Genomic DNA, 20,651 nt, shown 5'->3' with positions numbered 1-20,651 from the left:
AATCATAAATTTGTATTTTTTTGGATAGATTCACCTATCTTAATACTACGAGAATGCTAGTTTATACTTCATTCTAAATGCCATAATCTCTCTTCTAGAGTCTAAAGGATCAAAATGATCAAAAGTTTACTGTTATTTTTTCTAGGGGACAGAATGGAGAAGTTAACATTATGGACAATCTGCTATCGAGAATGGAGCAGTACGCTAATAATTTGGAATCTCTGGTGGAACAACGCACTGCTGCTTTTATGGAAGAAAAGAAAAAATCCGAGGAGCTCCTTTACCAAGTCTTGCCCAAGTACATCCGATGTGATTAGGAGAATTATGTTGAATTCGTTATCAAATTACTTCTTACAAAAACAATGTTTAGCCTATAAAGAAAATGAAACACAAAATATTTTGCACTTTAGGGATCTTTCAATTGAGAATCGATAGAAATAACAGCAAATATACAATTGAAATTGCTTATATATCAGGATTGCGGACTTCAAATTTTCAATATTTTTTCGTTGATGAATTCAAAGCAACGCAAATAGGTTCAACACGCGGCGTTAACTTTTTTTTAAAAAATCTGTCGTTGATCATGATTTCCCAGTATAGCTATTAAATTACATAAATTTTTTTCCGTACTTCATTTAAACTTATTTCATTTGTAAGATATATACGATCCTTTAATTCTTTAATAAAGTGGAAAGTTACAAAATTGCTAAAATATTGGTTTTTAATAACATCAAGTATTTACACAATTATTAATTCAACAATCTCACCTAAAATATTTAGCTCCTTTGTTACTATTTAAATAAATGTAAGTCTTTTATTTACCTATTGCTATATTTTTAAACTATTATGATTTAACCATCAACAAAATGGAAGCCACCTAACCGGATAGTGGTTAGCGTCACTGATTACCGAAGGGCCCGGGCTCGAATCTCCGAGAAGGCATGGAAGTTTGTAAATATATAATGTCCGCATGGGGGCACTCTAAATATGCGGCGAGCCGAAAGTCCTCTCGAGAGGTTTCTGGTAAGGAAAGAGAGCTGGGAAACACTAGGACCCGTCCCATCGGAGGGATCTCCGTCAAAATGGTGCTCATGGCCAACGACAGGCCAACACCAGGTGTAACTGGCCAACACCAGGCGCTCCTTGCCACGAGGGATTTCGTGGGCATGGACTGACTATAGGTCAGACAAGTGAGCATTAGCAGCAACAACGAAAATGGAAGCAAAAACAAAACACTGGAAATTTTGTAACATGTTTTACTGGGTTTATACCTTTCGAGTATTGTGTCCCTTTCGGCACTGCCGATTGTAACCAGTTATTAAATTGTATAGCAGTGTCAAATACAAATTTTAACATTTTACGGCGATCCGTTTTTAAGTTTTTCGACATACGTACGTATAGACGTCACGAAGGAACTAGTCAAAATAGATTCGAGAACGGTTCAAATTTCAGATTTCTGATGAAATATGAAAACTGAAATTTTTCGCGATTATTTCTTTTTTATTATAAAGAAATAAAATTAATTCATATTACTAATAATAATATACAAGGAAGATTTTCATTTGTATAACACTATAAATTTTGATATAATTCTTCTTTCAAATGATTTCTGGTACATAAAATTTTATGTTTTGTTGTAATGAAATTTTTTACATAGCAAGCAGATTTTATACTTTTGATAACCTGATATACAACGCACACTAATATAGATACCAGGGCAATTTATTATTAAGTTATAAAGCATTTTCTCCCTCCTTTTCGAGCACCTTTCACGGTGTAACTGGAAGATACGGAGTTCGAATCTCGGCGAGGACACTGCGGATTTCTACAATTTCCTGACATCGAAATGTTCTCAAATATTCTGCAAGTGGCGCCCTAACTAAAAGATAGCGGACGATAATTCCTCACCACCAGGATTTAGCGATGAGCTCCACTAATCCCATAGTCGCCCTTTTAAGAGGGAAAAGTATATAAGGTATTTTCTTCCTCCTTTCCACATACCTTTGTGGTGTAATTGGTAGCACGCTCAAGGCGTATTCGGGATGCTCGGAGTTCAAATGCCGGGGAGGGCATTGAACATATTTCACATGCCTAAATCGATATAACCTAATGATTTTTCAAAGTAACTGAAACATGTAAAGTTGAAATATAATATAAAATTTTTCGTACTGTATTAACTTACAGAGCAGTTTTTTTTTTTTTTTTTTTTTTTTGTGTGTGTGTGATAAAACACCAGAATGTTAGATGTCATGTTTCTGGCATATTCCTGGTACTAACAACTTTTCATATAATGAGAAAAATACTGTACTTAGCATTGTAATGATGTACAGTGGATGGACAAAAATATGGAAACACCTTGTGAAATGCATGTTTGAAAAGAAAGATTGATTTAAATGAAATATGTAGGTGGCGCTGGCGTTTTTGACTACTGACGCTACCTATACAACATCGTAAATGTGCTAAACAGTTCAGTTGTTGTCGGTGTACTGTTATGTGAGGCTGTCATTGCATTATGTCAGAGTTAACAGACTTCGAACGTGGGCACATTGTTGGAGCACGTATGGTAGGTGCTTCCGTAAGCAAGGTAGCCGAGGTGTTTAGTGTTTCAAGAGGTACTGTATCGAAGATTTATTCCGCATATTTGAAAAGCGGGAAAACATTATCTGCTAAATCACAGCGCAGACGAAAGTGTGTCCTGAGTGATCGTGACAGACGATCATTATTGGCAATTGTGACGAAAAATAAGAAGACCGCAGCTGCAAAAGTTACTGCTGAAATGAATGTTGTGTTACCGAACCCTGTGAGTACCAAAACAATTAGAAAGGAGCTTCATAAACAGGGAATTGCTGGCCGTGCTGCAATTGAGAAGCCACTCATCAGTGATGCTAATGCCCGTAACAGGAAAAGGTGGTGTTTAAGTCATAAAGCCTGGACTATAGAGCAGTGGAAGCGAGTAATAGGGTCTGACGAGTCTTCTTTCACATTGTTTCCCACTTCTGGCCGAGTTTACGTCTGGAGAACGCCATCTCAAGCCTATAATACAGACTGCTTGTTGCCAAGAGTGAAACATGGCGGGGGTTCTGGTACGGTTTGGGCAGCCATATCGTGGTTCTCTGCTAGCCCCATGATAACTGTGTCAGGGCACATGACTGTCGAGACTTATGTGAACATTTTGGCCGATCAAGTTCATTCCATGGTACAAACTTTGTTCCCCGATGGTGATGGTGTCTTCCAAGACGACAATGCCCCTGTTCACACAGCTCACATTGTCCAGGACTGGTTTTCTGAGCACGAGGATGAGTTGTCCCATCTGCCCTGGCCACCACAGTCACCAGACCTGAATATTATCGAACCTTTGTGGTCTACATTGGAACGGAAAGTGCGTTCTCGTTATCCACCGCCAACATCGTTATCTGAACTTGCCACCGTTTTGCAGGAAGAATGGTATAATATTCCCTTGGCAAACATACAGGAACTGCATTTATCCATTCCGAGGAGACTGCAAGCTGTTTTGGATGCCAACGGGTTTCCTACACCATATTAAGCAAAGAAACATGTTTTTTTAAAGGTGTTTCCATATTTTTGTCCAACCCCTGTATTTTGTAAACTAAATGCCTGTTGTTCTGACAATATTAATTTACGAGGCAGTTTTTCAGCTGAAAATTTCAATAACATTTTTTAGCCATCTCATCCCTTATACGGACAGCTCTTTCGCTCACAATTTGTATTAGTACAGCTCTTTCGGTCACGATTTCTGTAAAGACCTGCAACAGTTTTTACTAGCTTTATTGGTAATTTTACCAAATAATTAATTTTATTACAAAAAAATAATTATTATAATAATACAGACTTAAGAAGTATGTTCTCAAATTTTATTTTTCTTTTTCAATTTAATTTTAACACCATAAGGTCAGAAATAGCATTTGTAACCAACATACAGGAGTTCATTAATTAATTAGTTGAATTATTGTTAACTTACCTACGTATAAACATGTACGAAACATGCACGAATGTGTAATCGTTTATTATAATGAAGTTCATTTATTTTAAGACTAAGACTCATCGTATACCAAATAATTCTGAGTTAATAATTCAGCTTAAATGCAGTCTCAAATTACGGAATGGGTTGCCGAGATGCTGGAGGTTTTCAAGTAAGCCGCGACTTAATACACCACTAAATAAATTATTGAATTAAAATCTAAAACAGAGAATTGTTTTTGAGTTAAATTGTGTATTAGTGTTTATAAAAATACTATTACAAATAATATGCGATTCAACTCAAAAACATTTTTCTGCTTTATATACTAAAAATATTTTTATGTCAAATGAAGATGTGATGTAAAATAAAAAATTAAAGGTGTGTGAGCCTTTTAAGAACTTTTTAAGCTGATTATTAAGTTCGATTGGTTTTATTTTGTAATGGCTAATATATGTAATATTGTACAATACTCACTGTACCTACTTTGCAAGAATACCTATGATTGCAGCAGTGTTGTAAACACAGGAATCATTAAATATAAAATTTGGATCAAAAGTTTTGACAAATTCAAACTTTCTTTTGAAATCACCGATAGGAACCAAAAATTGAGGTGCATAACTAGATATTATAGCAGACCCATTTACAAAATTTCAACATTCTACAACTAACTGTTTTTGAGTTATACGAAAAATTCAAAAAAAAAACCTTCGAATGAAACAGCCTTTCGGCCCGGCCGATTGCAATAAAAAAAGAGAGGTGCACAATTAGATGCTATAACAGTTCCATTCACAAAAATCAACATTCTGCGGCTAATCGTTTTTAGTTACGCGAGATACGTACGTACGTACAGACATCACGAACTGAAACTGGTCAAAATGGATATTTCCGTTGAAATCTGAAATGTTTCCGATGCTCTAAACAAAATATTTTTATCTTATACTTAGCTTATCGCCATTCGACAAAGTATAGGATATCTAATTTTTTCAAATTTACTAATCAGAATCATTATAACACTTACATATATTTTAAATTTTTATAATAACTATTTTAGGTGACTAGTCCTTAAAGTTGTAACGTGAAGAAATCATGAAGGTTATCTAGTTTATCTTATTTAACTATCTTTAAACTGGAATCGTGGATCTATGATTAAACATTCAAGAGATATTTAGTTGTATTCTCCATTTCAATAAACATTGCATAATCTAACACAAGATAAAATTTACGTATTGATATTTCAATATGATGACATATTTTTGTATCCTTGAATTTTAGATCAGTAGCAGAGCAGTTAAAAAGAGGGAAATCGGTTGAACCGGAGTTCTTTGATAATGTCACGGTTTTCTTCAGTGACGTAGTTGGGTTTACAAATATGTGCTCACTTAGTACACCTATCCAGGTGAGTTTTCATAAAATGTAAATTTTTATCTTATTTAAGTATTCTGCTTGCATACCGGTAATGTAATATTACTAGTTTCTGCTTGAAGTATTTTTCAATTTTTATTTTTAATTTACAGCAATAGAATTTTATTTAGAATATCGACTAAACTTAAATTTTGACAGTGTTCCACTGTGACTTTTGAGTGTTACCTCGATAAATTTATTAATCTATTATTCTTAAACTGGAATTTCAGCTCAGCTAAGACTCGTTGTTTAAATACGACTATAAAAATGGTAGTCGCATTGTAATAAATGTTTCATATTTAATATCGTATGGTGTTGCTACAAGTAGTAGATATTATATTTTAATTAAAGGTGTCTGTATTTTAAAAAGCAACTATTTAAGATCTTCTAAGGTGAATTCTACGATGATGATGAAATTATTTAAATATTTCTTGATGGAACCCTATACAATTAATAATTGGATAAAACTAAAAAAGAAATCTGAAAGCATTCAGATATTATATTACTCCCAAAAGGACGTTTTTCTGAACGTTTTGTGCGTTAATTTTATTTATGAAATATGATGTTCTTCGCACTTACAACACGTCAAATTCAATTCAACAGCAATATCAAAAATATTTAAAAACAGCAAAGCTTTAGAATTTTCGATACACATGCTAGAGATATTTTTTTTCCGTACAGTGTTGCCATTACTTTCTTTGAAATCGTTGGGTTTGTTAACCAAAAATTCGTTAATATATTACAAAACTTTAAATAGATAATAAAATAAATTCGAAATTCTGGCTTCCAAGTGCCCATGTTCGGTTGAAGGACTACGTTATTCAAAATTTGATAGCTCTAGGTACCGTTATTTCTTCACAATGCAAGAAACATTCATGCAGATTCTTCATTATTTAGTTTTTTTAAATATAATGCATGGCGGTAATATTTGGCTGCAACAGTCTGAAAAATGAATCGATACAAAACGCCGGTTCGAAATTAATAGCCCTTCTGGGCCAACGTCCTTTGGCTAATAAAATTTGATGTGCAAATAAAATTCTTATATAGTTTGCATTGAAATATAAATTTGCGCAGCAGATAAAGGGCACATCAGCAATCTCAAAAACTGTTTCTAAAATTCAGAATTATTATAATTTGAAAGCTTTAATTCAAAGATGCGCTTTAAGATTACAGTTTATGCCAATCAGAGAAATAACAAACGTTCGATAGCAGTTGATAATAGGAGAAAACTTTCGATTAAATTAGAGGATATTTTAATTTTAATCTAAGTTAGGCGAAATTAATATTAGATTTGTGCGGAATTTTTTTTTAAATTCAATTTCGGGAAAAGAAAAAGTAAAAGTAATCTTTCAAAATCTAGCATATTTTTCTCATACTGTTTGTTCTTTGAAGATACTTCTGAAAGAATAAAACTCTCGAATGCCTCTCGTAGAATGCCTCTCGAAACATAGAAAACCACTTTTTAAAATCAGTGTTAAATCATTGCATAAAAAATTTCTAACAAATATAAAGCAGGCTATAGTTCCAAATTCCTAATGAGGGAAGAATATAAAATTGCTCTCTTTTGTTAAAATATATAAAATAAGTTCTTCTTTCCGTCTTATATCCCTCCTGGGGTAGCGTACACTTGCTTAGTTTTTTACTATGATAATAGCGGCCCTGGAGGGGGAGGGCACAATAACACGAACTTGGTTCCTACTACCAGAAACGGCAGCTTATGCTGTTTCGGACGAAAGTGGCTTCGGCCATCCCAGTAGGAGTGACGATCTCGTGGCTCCGCGCCCTGCATCGTGCATCGATCTCTGCGAGCTCACGAATCCTGCCCGACACGGAAAGATTCAGTTGGGCTCGCCTTGTAGTTAAGTGATAATGAACACGCGGAAGAAATACATAACAAGAAGTTCCCTCTTGTATATAATGGGCGGAAGGAAATACGAAATCTCATAAACCTAAATTTATATCGCTAACGTGCATCTACTCTTTAATACTAGCCATGTCATAGTTAGAATCGTTTGGCAGGAAATACCAGCTTATTCTTCTCTTTCCAATTATAATAATAGTAACAAGAGAGCAAAAACAGTTATAATAACCAAAAGAAAAAAAAATCTGATGTGTACACCATATGACTTCCTTGTACGGAATATTAAATTACAGGCATTTTTTCTTGCATTTCATTTAAACTTATTGGATTGAAATAAATCTACTTCGCCGACAGCGCATAAACCACAATAGAATAAATGTATTCTTTAAAATTCACTCTAGTATTTGTTTACCATAGCGACACTCTGGCGCTAGATTCACTTAACAGTATTATATTTCGTTCATATTATAACTCATAATGCACAAAATTTATATCATTTAAAGAATTATCTAATCGTTGCCACATGTTCCATTCAAATACAATAATAAAGCTAGAACGATGTATAAAAGAAATTAAGCCCAAAAAAAAAAAAAAAAAAAAAAAAAAAAAAACTTTTTAGAGACAATTGAGTATTTTTCACTCAATTAATTCAGTTCTCACTTCACGACAAGGCAAAAATACATAAGATCTCAAAATATCTGTATTAAAAACTACAAAGTAAATCTTAAATACTTATTTCGTCGAAAAAATTCCAGAAAGGATTAAGCATGATTTAATTCGCAATAATCAATGAAGGCGTTATATTTGTTCTTGTGAAGCTAAGTTTCTCTAATTGGCAACAAATCCACTAACCTTCTGTTTCAAATGTAAACAAGCAATGGCCGCCTTCAAAAACATTATTAGGCTTAGCGGCACTTAAACAACTTTAAAATTGTTGATAATTCTAAAAATAATGCATACAGATTTACTAAAGGCATAAAAACCTTAACCGAAGATAAGAAAAACATAATTCAATCATTTTTAAAGCAAAAAATTTACAATTTACAAACTTATAAGAGTAAAGAAATTGAGATCACTGAGCCGTGTAACGGAGTGGATATATATATATATAAATATATTTACATACGTTTAGTGCGACCGATTGCAACCAAAATACGAGGTGCACATCTACATGTTATAGCAGTCCTATATACAAAATTTCAAGGTTCTGAGGCTACTCGTTTTTGAGTTATGCGAGATACGTACGAACGTTCGTACAGACGCCCCGAAAGATTTTCTTCAGAATTAATTTTAAAGCAGTTTTATAATTTTTTTGGAGGAAACGAGTCTTTTATTCTGCCCTTACGTACCTATATTTTGTGTTTTTATGTATTTTTGCCTTCTCTCAAAATGAAAACTGAATCACGCAAAAACATCGTTGAATTGCATTCGATAGCGGTCTTTTGACCGCTATCGAATATTTTTGTTGAAATATTCGCTATCGGATATTTTTGTTGAAATATGCTGCGTAAAACTTTTCGCGATTACAATACTTCCTTTTTACTTCGTACAAGGAAGTAAAAAGGATTTTTATATACTTTTAATCCAATTACTGCCATTGCTGTTGCTGTTGTTATTTTTCAATTAAAATGTTTCAATAAACAGGGAACATTCGTTTAAAACCAGACGTATTTGCAGCAGAATAGTCACGACGAAGTATAGCATTCAGATAACAACCGTTCTTAAAATATTATTATTTACCCAATGACACTAATTATGTAACTTCTTACGGTATTGAGATATTTATCCTAAATTAGAATAAAATGAAAATGGTTTTATTAATAGTAGAATGATTAATAGTTTTATTAATAGTAGAAAAAAGAAAATGGAAACTTGATTTGGTATTTTCATCTTAACTGCATGCCAGCAATTAATTACTGATACGCACTAAATGAAGTGACAAATAACCTTTAGTTTCCTGGCCAAACGTTTTAGGAACACAGTTCAGTGTTGAGTGTATAGTTGCGTTAGATTCATGTGCTCTAAGTTTTCTGTTTTCAAGTCGGAAAATTTTTTACGTAACGCTTCATAGTTATGAATCTGTGAAACTTACTTTAATAAAACGGATTCTGTCCGCTAGTCAACAAATTGGTTGTTGATTTGAATAATGGTCTGCGAAAGATATGCGTCCTTTGAAATGGCGTTGATTTCATTGTGAAAAAGAACAAAAGCACGTTTCCAGTGCCCAAAAATAATGATGAAACAATACTCCCTCCTCAACGTCGTATTTTTTGCGATACGAAAGAAACATTTCTTGTCATGGTCTTCGATCGTAGTGCTATCCGTAGATCATAATACTAATGCATATTATGTTAATGAACAGAAAAAAAAGTCTATTTAAGGTGGATCGACCATTTTTTCGACTATTGGAAGGCCTGTAAGAAGGAAAAATTGATTACAATTCCTGGAAAGTGAAGTGTTTATATTCATTGTAACGTGAATAATGAATACAATTCACATTGATCCTGAAACTAGCATGCACAGACAGACTACAAAATGCATCTGTGGAAGTGCAAAATGGTGAAATATATATCAAGGGACATTTCGCCATCACTTCGAATCCTACATTGCGGAGTTTATGTGGAGTTAAAAAACAAGTGCTAACTGATAATGAAACGTTTGATGCCATCTTAAAAGCAATTGCTAAACATTTTCCACGCGAAACAAAACTCGGTTTATATTCACCGAAGGCATAAGGCTAATACGAAAGTACCAGTGATTGCTTATTAGTTGAATATTGTACTGAATAGTATGATAGCTTTAGGAAAATAATTTTAGCATTCTTATAGATCAAATCATAATATTAGAAGAGAATGCTATAGAGAATGGTAAGAATTATGTAAGTTATTATAGTTATGTAAGTTATTATAATATGTAAGTTATTATATGTGTTTCTTTGCTTTGACAAGGAACAAAATGAAAATATTTTTAATAGATAGCAAAGGATTCCATGCACTTTAAAAGTGAAAAGAAAAAACGCGATTCCCATTAAATGAATATTTTTATATAGTTAGTAAACTACCGAAATAAAGTAAACCAGGCTTTTCTCGAAAATATATTAATACTCTAAATAAATACGTACTTCAGCCATCAGTGTTTTGGCTTTTATGTGGAACTGTATTCTTGACTAAAATCTTAATTTAATTCATCAGTTACTTATTTTTACAACAGAGATGGAATTTTTAAAGTTTAGCAACTATCTTGTATGTTTTTAACAAAAATTATCGTATTCTTTGATAATTTTGTAAATCTCGCTTTTCTTCGCTTGAATCCGTTTCGTGTTTTATAAAAATAACCAGATATCTGAAATTTTTATTAAGAATAAGGTAGTTTTCTTCTTGAGAAAATAAATTAGAGAAAGTAGGAAAATATATTTTTGCTACATATGAAAGTGTTCAATAACATCTGTAAGTTACTTGTATCATCACGTAAATGCTACCAAAAAGCGTTTTCAGTATTTCAATAAACGATAAACTGTCTATAACTGATTTTGAAGGAAAAACGTTTAATCTTCGTTTAACCACTGAAGACAATTTGCTTTTGTAATCTTCATTTCTTGAAATTCTTCTCATTTTGTGCATTGAAATATTTATCATGGAGAAGCATATAATCTTGATTTGTTTATTTGTAATTTTTTCAGGTATTCGTTTATCTCATGTCTCTTACAACTTTAAGCATTTTCTATACAATTTTTACAGGTCGTAGACTTTTTGAATGATTTATATACATGCTTCGATGCAATCATCAACGACTTCGATGTCTACAAGGTAAAAGCTTTCTTTTTATCATAGATTTTTGCATATTTTTAACAAAACGTTGCCTTAGAAATTAAAAGTGTTTATGTGTATAAGAATGTTAACTCAGCTTATACTATTGTCACTATTACAGTAACAACTGTAAAAAATATTACGTATATTTAATAGAAAAGCGGTAGTGTCAAATTTATCTTTGTTTAACTACATATCTTCATGTCCACCCGCGGAGCGAATACTATTTAAAACACTAAACGCTACATAGAACAGAATACCCATGAAACTTCCATGAACAGAATGCCCTCTGAATTTAAGACAGTTATTGATTTACCACATCATAAAGGCTTCCACGACATGTCGCAGAAGTAAAAAATAACACACCGAACAAATATTAATTTAGAAGTCTGTAGAGACATTAGGTATTTTTGGAAGCAGGCAAGATGAAAAATGAGCAAAAGTCTTCGCTGGAAACGAACCACGGACCTCTGGAATACCGGCCCAAGGTGCAGAACCACTACACCACGAAGGCACGCTAGGAAGGCGGGAGAAATACCTTACAAGTCAAACAATAAAAATCAGCGTTATATTTGCAAATTTTGTGAAACTCATGAAAACGAGCTTTTTTAAATGGCAGTCCCGATTTTATTTTGTAAACTTGAAAGAAATATAAATTTAATTAAATTAAAAAATTGATAGTTTACTAAATTAATTAATGGAACCATTTTCATTCATGCATTCTTACATATATTTATTTTTGTATTTATAAATGACGTTTTAGTGGCGTGATCTCAGAAACAAATAATTAACTGGAAGCGACAGATTTCATACTACATCATTACCAAGTAGGTGAGGTTTAATTGGCAAATTTGCACACTAAGACATTAATGATAATAATAAATAAAATTAAATTATGAATATATCCCTTCATATATTGTATTTTTAATGCAATAACGCAAAATTTGCTCTAAAAATTCTTACTTTCTCACTTATGGATAAGACATTAGTGAGAAGATGGCTTAAGAAACGTTTAGAAGCACAATAGAATCACTACTTTTATGCATGGAAGCTAGTCTAACTATTCTAACTAGCTATTCTATAAGAAGTTTTCAAGTATGGAAGTTGCAACAGAATGTAGCTAATGAGCAAGGTGTTTGTTAAAAGCAGAGATAAGATATTTAAAAGGAAAATGTGGAAGGTTGGAGGGGTAAAGAAGTCAAATATTTTTTCCCAAATGAGAGCCGTGATCCTCCGCAAGCATCTTTATAGACTTGAAGGGGAAAATATCAGTTAAAAATATTCAGCTCTAAGGAGCAATCTGTAATCTGATAACGTATATGAGGTTCTGAACATGACTATTTTTAGCTCCCCTTCCATTTTATGCTCTTGCATGTAGTCGTGATTACTGCAGGAATTTAGTGCTTAACTTAATTTGCCATCCGTGCTTCTCATTTGGCCATAGGCTGCTTATCACTTTAAGTGCATTTTGAATCTTCAAAAGACTATTTACACCCGTTTTAATCATAGATAACTAAAACCGCGCATACGAAATTTACGGATACAAGAACACGACTGTATATGCCCATGTAAAGTTTTTCAAGCAAATGATGTTCTAAAATTGAGTTTACAGATATCTATATCCGGTCGCTATGCTAACACTCCAAATGAGCGGGCACCCTTTTGCCGAAGAAAAGATATCTATATCTAGAATCACGATAGCGGTCAGTCTGGCTGTTCTATATATACACACAGCTAAAAGCTTATCGAAAAATATTAGTAGAAAATATGTAATATATAGTATTATATATTTAATAATAGTAGTGAAAGAAAGAAAGGTAAGTACAAATAAGCAACTTCTCTAACAGCTAAAACATTAATCCTGGTGAAGTTTGGTTATTTGAACATGGCAAGTACACGAACGCAATCTGCCTAGGATTAGGGATACTTTCGTGAAGAAATTTCTTCACGAAGGTAGAATTGGCTCTGAAATTGGGCCTTCTGAAATTGCCTCACGAGCCTCATGTGCCTTCTGAAGCCTCACGTGCCTTCTGAAGCCTCACGAGCCTTCTGAAATTGCCTCACGAGCCTCACGTGCCTTCTGAAGCCTCACGTGCCTTCTGAAGCCTCACGAGCCTTCTGAAATTGGCTCGTATTCAGGTTATACATGTAAGGTGAAAGAGGATGATCTTAAAAGATGCCTTTTCAAGTGTACAGGAGGAAAAGTGTGCAGATGAAATGTTTGCGTCATTAGGTTAGGTTAGGTTATTTGAATGCGGCAAAGCATACGAGGGCTATACGGCTAAGGAAAGGGAGCCATAGTGGGAGGTTCTTTCTACAGGAAAACTGATTCGGGAACTGACACAAGGAAAACCACAAAAACTATCCATGCAACCAGCCCGTTCGTCTGCCGTAGAACCCAGGTCGAACTAACAGTATTCAACGATCTTAACTGCTTAGCCACTGGTGGGGAGTTTTGTCACTAAGTTTGCAGAAATGCACATGGTATGAATCAAATTAAAATGTTAAAAAAAATGTTCTTTACCTATAAAAACAAAAATTTTCCGAAGAATATTATCATGGAAGTTTACAAATCCTTTTTTCAACTCGAGAAGAAAAAGCCGCACTTTGCTTACCTAAGATGGACACTTAAAATCTAAAGGATTACGTTTAAATGAGAAAAAGAAAAGTTTTTGAATACTGACATCTTTCCGCAAAATATTCTAGGCTACTTTTCATGCAGCAGATATTATGGCTTTTCACATAAACACAAAACTGACCGTAAATCAACCTTAAGTACTCAGAAGTGTCTTCCTTCTGAGTACTTTATATTCAAATGTAAATGAAGAATGAAGAAACTTCTAGAAATTGTTTCATTTTATAAGGCTATAAAGTTCAGTGTGGGCATTTTTAAATCAAATGGCTAAATTGCATTTGGTAAAATGCTGATTCTACACGTTAAGGTAACCTGAATATTTTTAGCATTTCGTTTCCGAAATGATAAATGTGCTAACATTTTAGAAAAAAGTTACTCGAGAAATTCGAGAAAAATGTACTTTAGTATTTATTTAAAAATTTTTTAAACAGTTTACTTATTAATATGAAAGTATGCACATCTCTTTATATACACAGAATCTGGCAAAATAACGTCCTTCTGTAAAAAGTAGAGTAAAAGTGCATAAAATATGTTACCTTTAACCTAAAATATCACATGACAAGCTTCATTATTATATATTTATGATTTTAAATAAGAAATCTACATGTATAAGAAAAATAATTATTATAAATTATTATCATTTAGATTTTATTTAATAATTCAGCAGCATGTCTAGCTAGCACCTGGAAGATCTACGTTCAAATCTAGATGAAAGCATAATTAGCTTTTCAAGTTTCCTGATTCAAAACATTAATAATTTATACAATTTGCTTCTTAATGCATTTTATTCATGAAACTGGTTTGGGCCAAATGCGCCTTTAATATTCATGCTTGCCTTTTAACTATTCCACTTAAATCAACATAAATAAAAGTTTGGTTTATTTAATTACGGCAAAGCACACTAGAGTTATCTGCCAAAGGGGAGGGTTGCCTTCGCGGAGGACTTTCTAAGGGAAACTGGCTCGTATACGCGTTACACATGAAAAAAACCGCGAGGACTCCCATGCAGCCGTCCCGTTCGTGGGATTCGAACCTCGGACCGAACTACCAGTGTTCAGCGACTTTACCGCTCGGCCTCTGGTGGGCCCATAAATAAAGGAATGCCTTCATTTTCCTGAAACATTTCTCCCATAAAGTATTTGGTAAAGGTCGCAAAATATTTAATAATCTAATGTAGATATGGATTGCGTTTCTGAACAGGCTTATATCTGCAATTTACAGATGAAATTTCGTTTCTAAAATTTTTATTTTAAAAACCAATCTTTGAGAAAGTCTTCAATGACTTATTGCATAATTTGCAGCTGCAAGACAGACTTTCATTGCTTAGGTTGTAATTTTGAGCGAAAATTCATCATGATGTCAAATTCTGAGTGATTTGTAAACACCGCTTTTGACACGCTTCATCCAAATTGACAAGCCAGACCTAAAAATTGGATATTTGGTGATACTCAGAGCCCATGAAGAATTATTCCTTTTTTATGTACGCTGTAGCATTAGACATCAGGTTAAAACATATAACTGGAATGATTTTTTGTAACACTGTTTATGCTCCAACCTATTTATTTACATCTATAAATATACCTGTTATACATGTTTGTTTTTCTCGTACTAAAGGCTTTTATATATTATTTAAGTGTTATTTATTTCTTTGTTGTTTAATCGCAATATTTCATAAATATTTTCATAAACATCAAAACATTTTCTTGTAATTTACTAGTTTACAAAAATCATGTGAGTACATTTGTGACATCAAAAATCATGACAAAAATCATGTGAGTACATCATGTGAGATTACATCATGCGAGTAATTTTTAATGATATTTATCAAACTATATTTCTGATATATGATGCATAAAATCAGTAGTTACATGCTATCATGAAAGTTTTTTTTGTCTCTCACGGGTTTACGCTCGTAGATGTGACTTATAGGTCTGGTAAGTCGAAAATTTGATGTTATTTAATTCAATCTCAACTGATACGCAATTTCAATATTTCAAAGTTCCTTCTTAATTCACTATAACTTTTTTATATGCAAAAACTACTCATTCATACTTATTATAAACTTCTAGCGATGTACGTTTTAGAGATTTACTTGAAATGTTACGTTTCAATGAATAGCATAGTCTACGCGAAGGCTCTATAAAACAGAGGAAATGCAAAACATACTTTTATTAAACATACTATGGTTAAACATAATCCATAAAACAGATGAAATACTACGGTTAAACATACTCCGTAAAAGAGAGGAACTGCGAAGCATACTATGGTTGGCATCTCTTACATACTTACTGCAAAATTATAAATTCTAGCAATGTATTTATTTTAGAGATTTATTTCAAATGCCATATTCCAATGATTAGCACAGTCTTATTGAAGGCGTTATACAACAAAGAAAATTCATAGCATACTGTGGTTAAACATTCTACGTAAAAGAGAGGAAATGCAAAGCATACTACGGTTAGCATCACATGCAAACTTATAACTTCTAGAGATGTATCCATTTTAGAGACTTATTTGAAATGCCATATTTTAGTGAGTAGCATAGCCTTTCGAAGACTCCGTAAAACAGATGAAATGCGAACCATACTATAGTTAAATATACTCCGTAAAACAGAAGAAATGCAAAGCATACTATGGTTAGCGTCTCATGAATACTTATTACAAACTTCTCGCAATGTATTCATTTCAGAAATTTATTTGAAAAGCCATACTTCAATTATTAACATAGTTTTATGGGAGGCTCAGTAAAATAGAGAAAATGCGAAGCATACTATTGTTATTTATTTTCTTCTTAAAGTAGTACACTGACTATCAATAAGTATTTGGACACCTATGCAAATGACGATATCTGCGGTCCTAAGGTACGTCACGGTCTCCGCCGTTATATGTCGTATAGGAAACAGCATCGGCTTTAGTAACATGCAAGATGCCTCGAAGTTCGGAGCTTTCTGATTTCGAGAAAGGTATAATTATCGGGTATCACAAATGTGGCCGATCCTTAAAGGACATATCCAGCGATCTGAAGTACCCAAAGTCGACAGTGGCCTATGTGATTAAGAAGTGGAAGGTGAGCGGTGATTGTAGGAATGTGCCCCGAGTCGGCAGATCAACGAAACTGAGAGATAGAGACCGACGAGTGCTGTCCAGAGAAATTCGGAAGAACCGCATCCAACCGATGGCCCTCATCCGCGAGGAGTTTCAACAGGCATCCGGGAGTATTGTTTCAATGAATACCATCCGTAAGGAAGCACATCTGCTTGATTTTCATAGTCGTGCTGCTGCCCATAAGCCTTTGATCACAAAGTCCAACCGCGCTGCTCGATTAATGTGGTGCAAAGCACATCGAAATTGGACCGTAGAGATCAGTGGAAACGGGTTCTTTGGAGTGACGAATCCAGGTTCACCCTTTACCGTTCGGATGGCAGGGTCTGGGTCTGGCGTCTACCTGGAGAACGTCTCCTACCAGAATGCATTGTGCCAACAGTCAAGTTCGGCGGAGGTGGAATTATGGTCTGGGGGTGTTTCTCCTGGTATGGGCTGGGACCCTTGGTCCCCATTCATGGTAAGCTCAACTCCGATGCCTACTGCACTATTTTGGATGACCATATGCTTCCTACGTTGTGGCAGTTTTACGGGTTGTACCCCTGTTACTTTCAGGACGACAATGCCAGTTGTCATGTTTCGACATTAAGGCTTGGTATGGGGCCAATGGAGTTCATCGAATGGACTGGCCTGCCCAGAGTTCAGACCTGAACCCTATCGAGAACCTCTGGGATGAGTTGCATCGCCGAATTCAGGGGTGCACTACCCGTGCAAAATCGGTGAAGGAACTTCTATGTCTTCTCCAAGCCGAGTGGAAGAAAATACCACTAGCTGTCATACAAAGACTTGTGGAAAGTATGCCCCTGAGGTTCCACGCTGTAATTACCTCTCGTGGAGGCTCTACCAACTGTTGATTTTGAATAAAGTTAGTTTTTCTTTTCTACCACAGGTGTCCAAATACTTATTGGTAATCAGTGTATAATTCAGTAAAGTCCCGCAACTTGATCTAATACGTACTGAGACAGGAAGTGAGTTACGGAAAATGTGAAGTTTTACCGAAGAAGGGGTGGGTTATTTATACTTTTAGGGGTGGTTTATTATAATACTTTACTTTATAATTCTCTAATAAAAGCTCTACTAAAATGCAGCACAAAAGAATAGAACATATTTTATATTAATTATTAAAATGCAAAATACTTACATATGGAATTAAAGAAATACGTAGTATATCTTTAGTTTATCGATCATGACATATTCTTTCTACATCGCTAAGACACGATATGATAGAAGTTTACATCTATATCCATTCTTCAGCGCTTTCAAAATGCGTTAGTTCATTGGCTGAGATACTGAAATCGTGTTAGGAGGGAGAAAAAGCTGTTATGTGTTCGTCTCGTAATAATTCCGCATCAAAATGGAATAAAGCGTTGGCGAAGATGTGAACAGTAATGCATAAAATGTGTACAATATTGCAATAATACAGTAATTAAAATGTACCTGTACTGTTTGAATCGCGTAGAGTCATTAGGTTTGTAGAAACAGAAACTATGAAATAAGTGCAGTGCTCTCACCAGGAAATGAACTCTGGACTTTCTGATTGCCAGCTCAACATTCTTCCAATCACACCAAGAAGACATGCGGTTTTGGTTTGGTGGGGTTTATTTTATTACGACAAATCACACCAGGGCTATGTGAGGGGAGGTATGCCTTCGGGAAGGATGTTCTAAAGAAAACTGCCTCGTATACGAGTTACACATAGGGAATATGACGAAAACACCCATGCAACCAGCCCGTTCGCCTGGAATTGAACCCAGGTCGGAACCACTAGTGTTCAGTGACTTGACCGCTGGTGGGCCGAAGATATGCGGTAAGAGAGGAGAAAATTCCTAACATTCTCTCCCACACTTCAAAGGCGAGTGGGGAGACGGCGCTAAGTTGCAAAACCCAGTGGGTGAAGATTTACTGTCTACCATATTTTTGTTCATGCACCACTTATTGAGTCACCTAGAAGTTTTGAGATAGCAAACGTGAGAAAATCAGCTATGCTCTCGCCGTGATTCAAACTCCTGACTTCCCGATTACCAGCCGGATGTGCTTCCAACAACACCACGAAGCTACGCTGTAAGGAAGGAGAAAATTTCTTACAACTGTACAGATGATGTTAGAAATTATTAATGCTTAATCGTTAATAGACTGCAACATTATTTCAAATACAGTTTTCTTCTTGATAATCAGAAATCATTTAACGATTAAAAGAAGAAAATTTATCTTCAAATTATACGTGATGTCGAGATATCGAGAGTCGATTTTGCGGAACTCTGTTAGAGGTACTTAGGTGCTTGTGCTATTTTGGAATTGGAGAAAAGAAAAACTGTTTCTTGTTCCGAAGCAAACACACGTTTTTTCTTAAGTGTACAAAAATAGATTTTTTCGGTTTCAAAATGGGGGCTAATATCTACTTATTTTAGTCCATGAATACTATTTCATGAGGGTAGAATAATGTTTTTCTTCTGGCTTTAGCTCTCATATTGAATTGTTGGAAAGTTTTTTTCGCTTTTTGCTATGGCTAATTCTTGTTAGGCAACACGAAGAAAACCTCTTCAAAGCGTTTATTTCGTTTATATATTTTTTTTTATTTACAGATTTCATTTCTTGACAAAATATAAAGTATCGTCACTTGGGGAAAATACCGTATATTTCTGAATATAAGCTTATCTGTGTCCAAGATGACAAGTAAGATTTTGTTGCAAAATTGAAAACGCGCGTATTAACGACTTTAATCCTTTATTTATCACGTTTCTTAGAAACAGCTTACGTTTTTGTCTCTTGTGAGAGATTTGCCAATTAACTTTTTCCGGCACGCTACCTTTTAAAGCCGGAGTTTGATTAAAAAAACAAAGGTAGGCAGTCTAATTAGGCGTAGAGAAGTACACAAGAAAAATTTTGTGAAGATAGCACTTATCGTTTTAATTCTGTGGGTGTGCCCTAAGTGGCACAGTGATTGAATAGAGCTTCGAAAAGAGTGCTGAAACGAGCATTGTTGTAAATGAACTGACCGATGAGATGCGGAGAAACAAAGAATACAGACTCTCAGTTGTCCTAGATTATCGGTGAGCCCAGTCTGGACTCACCGATAATCTTTGAAAAATTCGATAATTTCAAAAACTCATTTTTCAATTCGATAATTTCTTTGAAAAATGAGGGTCTTAAAAAACTAAACACAGTTAAAATATAAGAACTAGTTTGTGTTGAGCTGGCATCTACTAGAAATAAAGAAGGTTCAGAGTAATCTATAGTAACCTATAAATCCTTTTTCATTCAATTTTTCTGTGCGTACAGAAGGAAATTTTTAGGTGTGTACAGACCGGACACAGTGTGCCGCAAAGGGTTAAAGGATTAAATTCACTCTATGAACCCAGCTTGATATCGCTAAAAGGTAAACCTATCAAACGGACTGAAAGCGAGCGCTAGGTCCACAACCATATGCCAGAAGTGAATGTCCAATAGTATAAAAATGTTAGATTAGGGCAATGCTGTGGGCAGAACTGAAGGCCATATTTTTTTCGAGGCAAATGGCGACAATAGTAATGGCGAATTGGTTGACGATGCTATTCACTCATGTTTACTTGTAGCAGAAAAAGGCTTCTGAATATTGCTAGACAATTTCGAAACTATATGAAAAAATTGATGAATATATATTTGGATTAAATAAATAAATAAAAATAATATTTTTGCATTTAATTACTTAAATTATTAATATAATTTCAATTATTGTTTTGCGTTTCTCTACCAAAACATTGCTAAAACTTTAATATTAATACACAGAAATATATGGTATTTGTTGCAAACCTCATGCAATAGCGATCCAATGAAATAAAAGTACAGCTATGTCTGGAATATTAAAGTCTTTTCTTTACTAAATAAGTA

The 20,651-nt window shown here is 34.2% G+C and overlaps 1 protein-coding gene across 1 annotated transcript in view; it reads left to right on the top strand.

The window, feature by feature from the left end:
• LOC118183279 (atrial natriuretic peptide receptor 1-like) overlaps positions 1-20,651 on the top strand; it is a 168,293-nt gene that overhangs the window by 121,550 nt on the left and 26,092 nt on the right. Inside the window, exons 17-19 of the mRNA XM_035352757.2 lie at positions 146-298; positions 5,252-5,375; positions 10,979-11,047. Coding sequence (XP_035208648.1) covers positions 146-298; positions 5,252-5,375; positions 10,979-11,047 — 346 coding nt within the window. The remainder of the gene's footprint in view (positions 1-145; positions 299-5,251; positions 5,376-10,978; positions 11,048-20,651) is intronic.

This window comes from Stegodyphus dumicola, chromosome 9 (genome assembly GCF_044657685.1).
Source record: "Stegodyphus dumicola isolate Sdum_Otavi_A_Nest chromosome 9, ASM4465768v1".
Taxonomy (NCBI): Eukaryota; Metazoa; Arthropoda; class Arachnida; order Araneae; family Eresidae; genus Stegodyphus; species Stegodyphus dumicola.
This window is presented reverse-complemented; position numbering and strand designations above follow the sequence as displayed.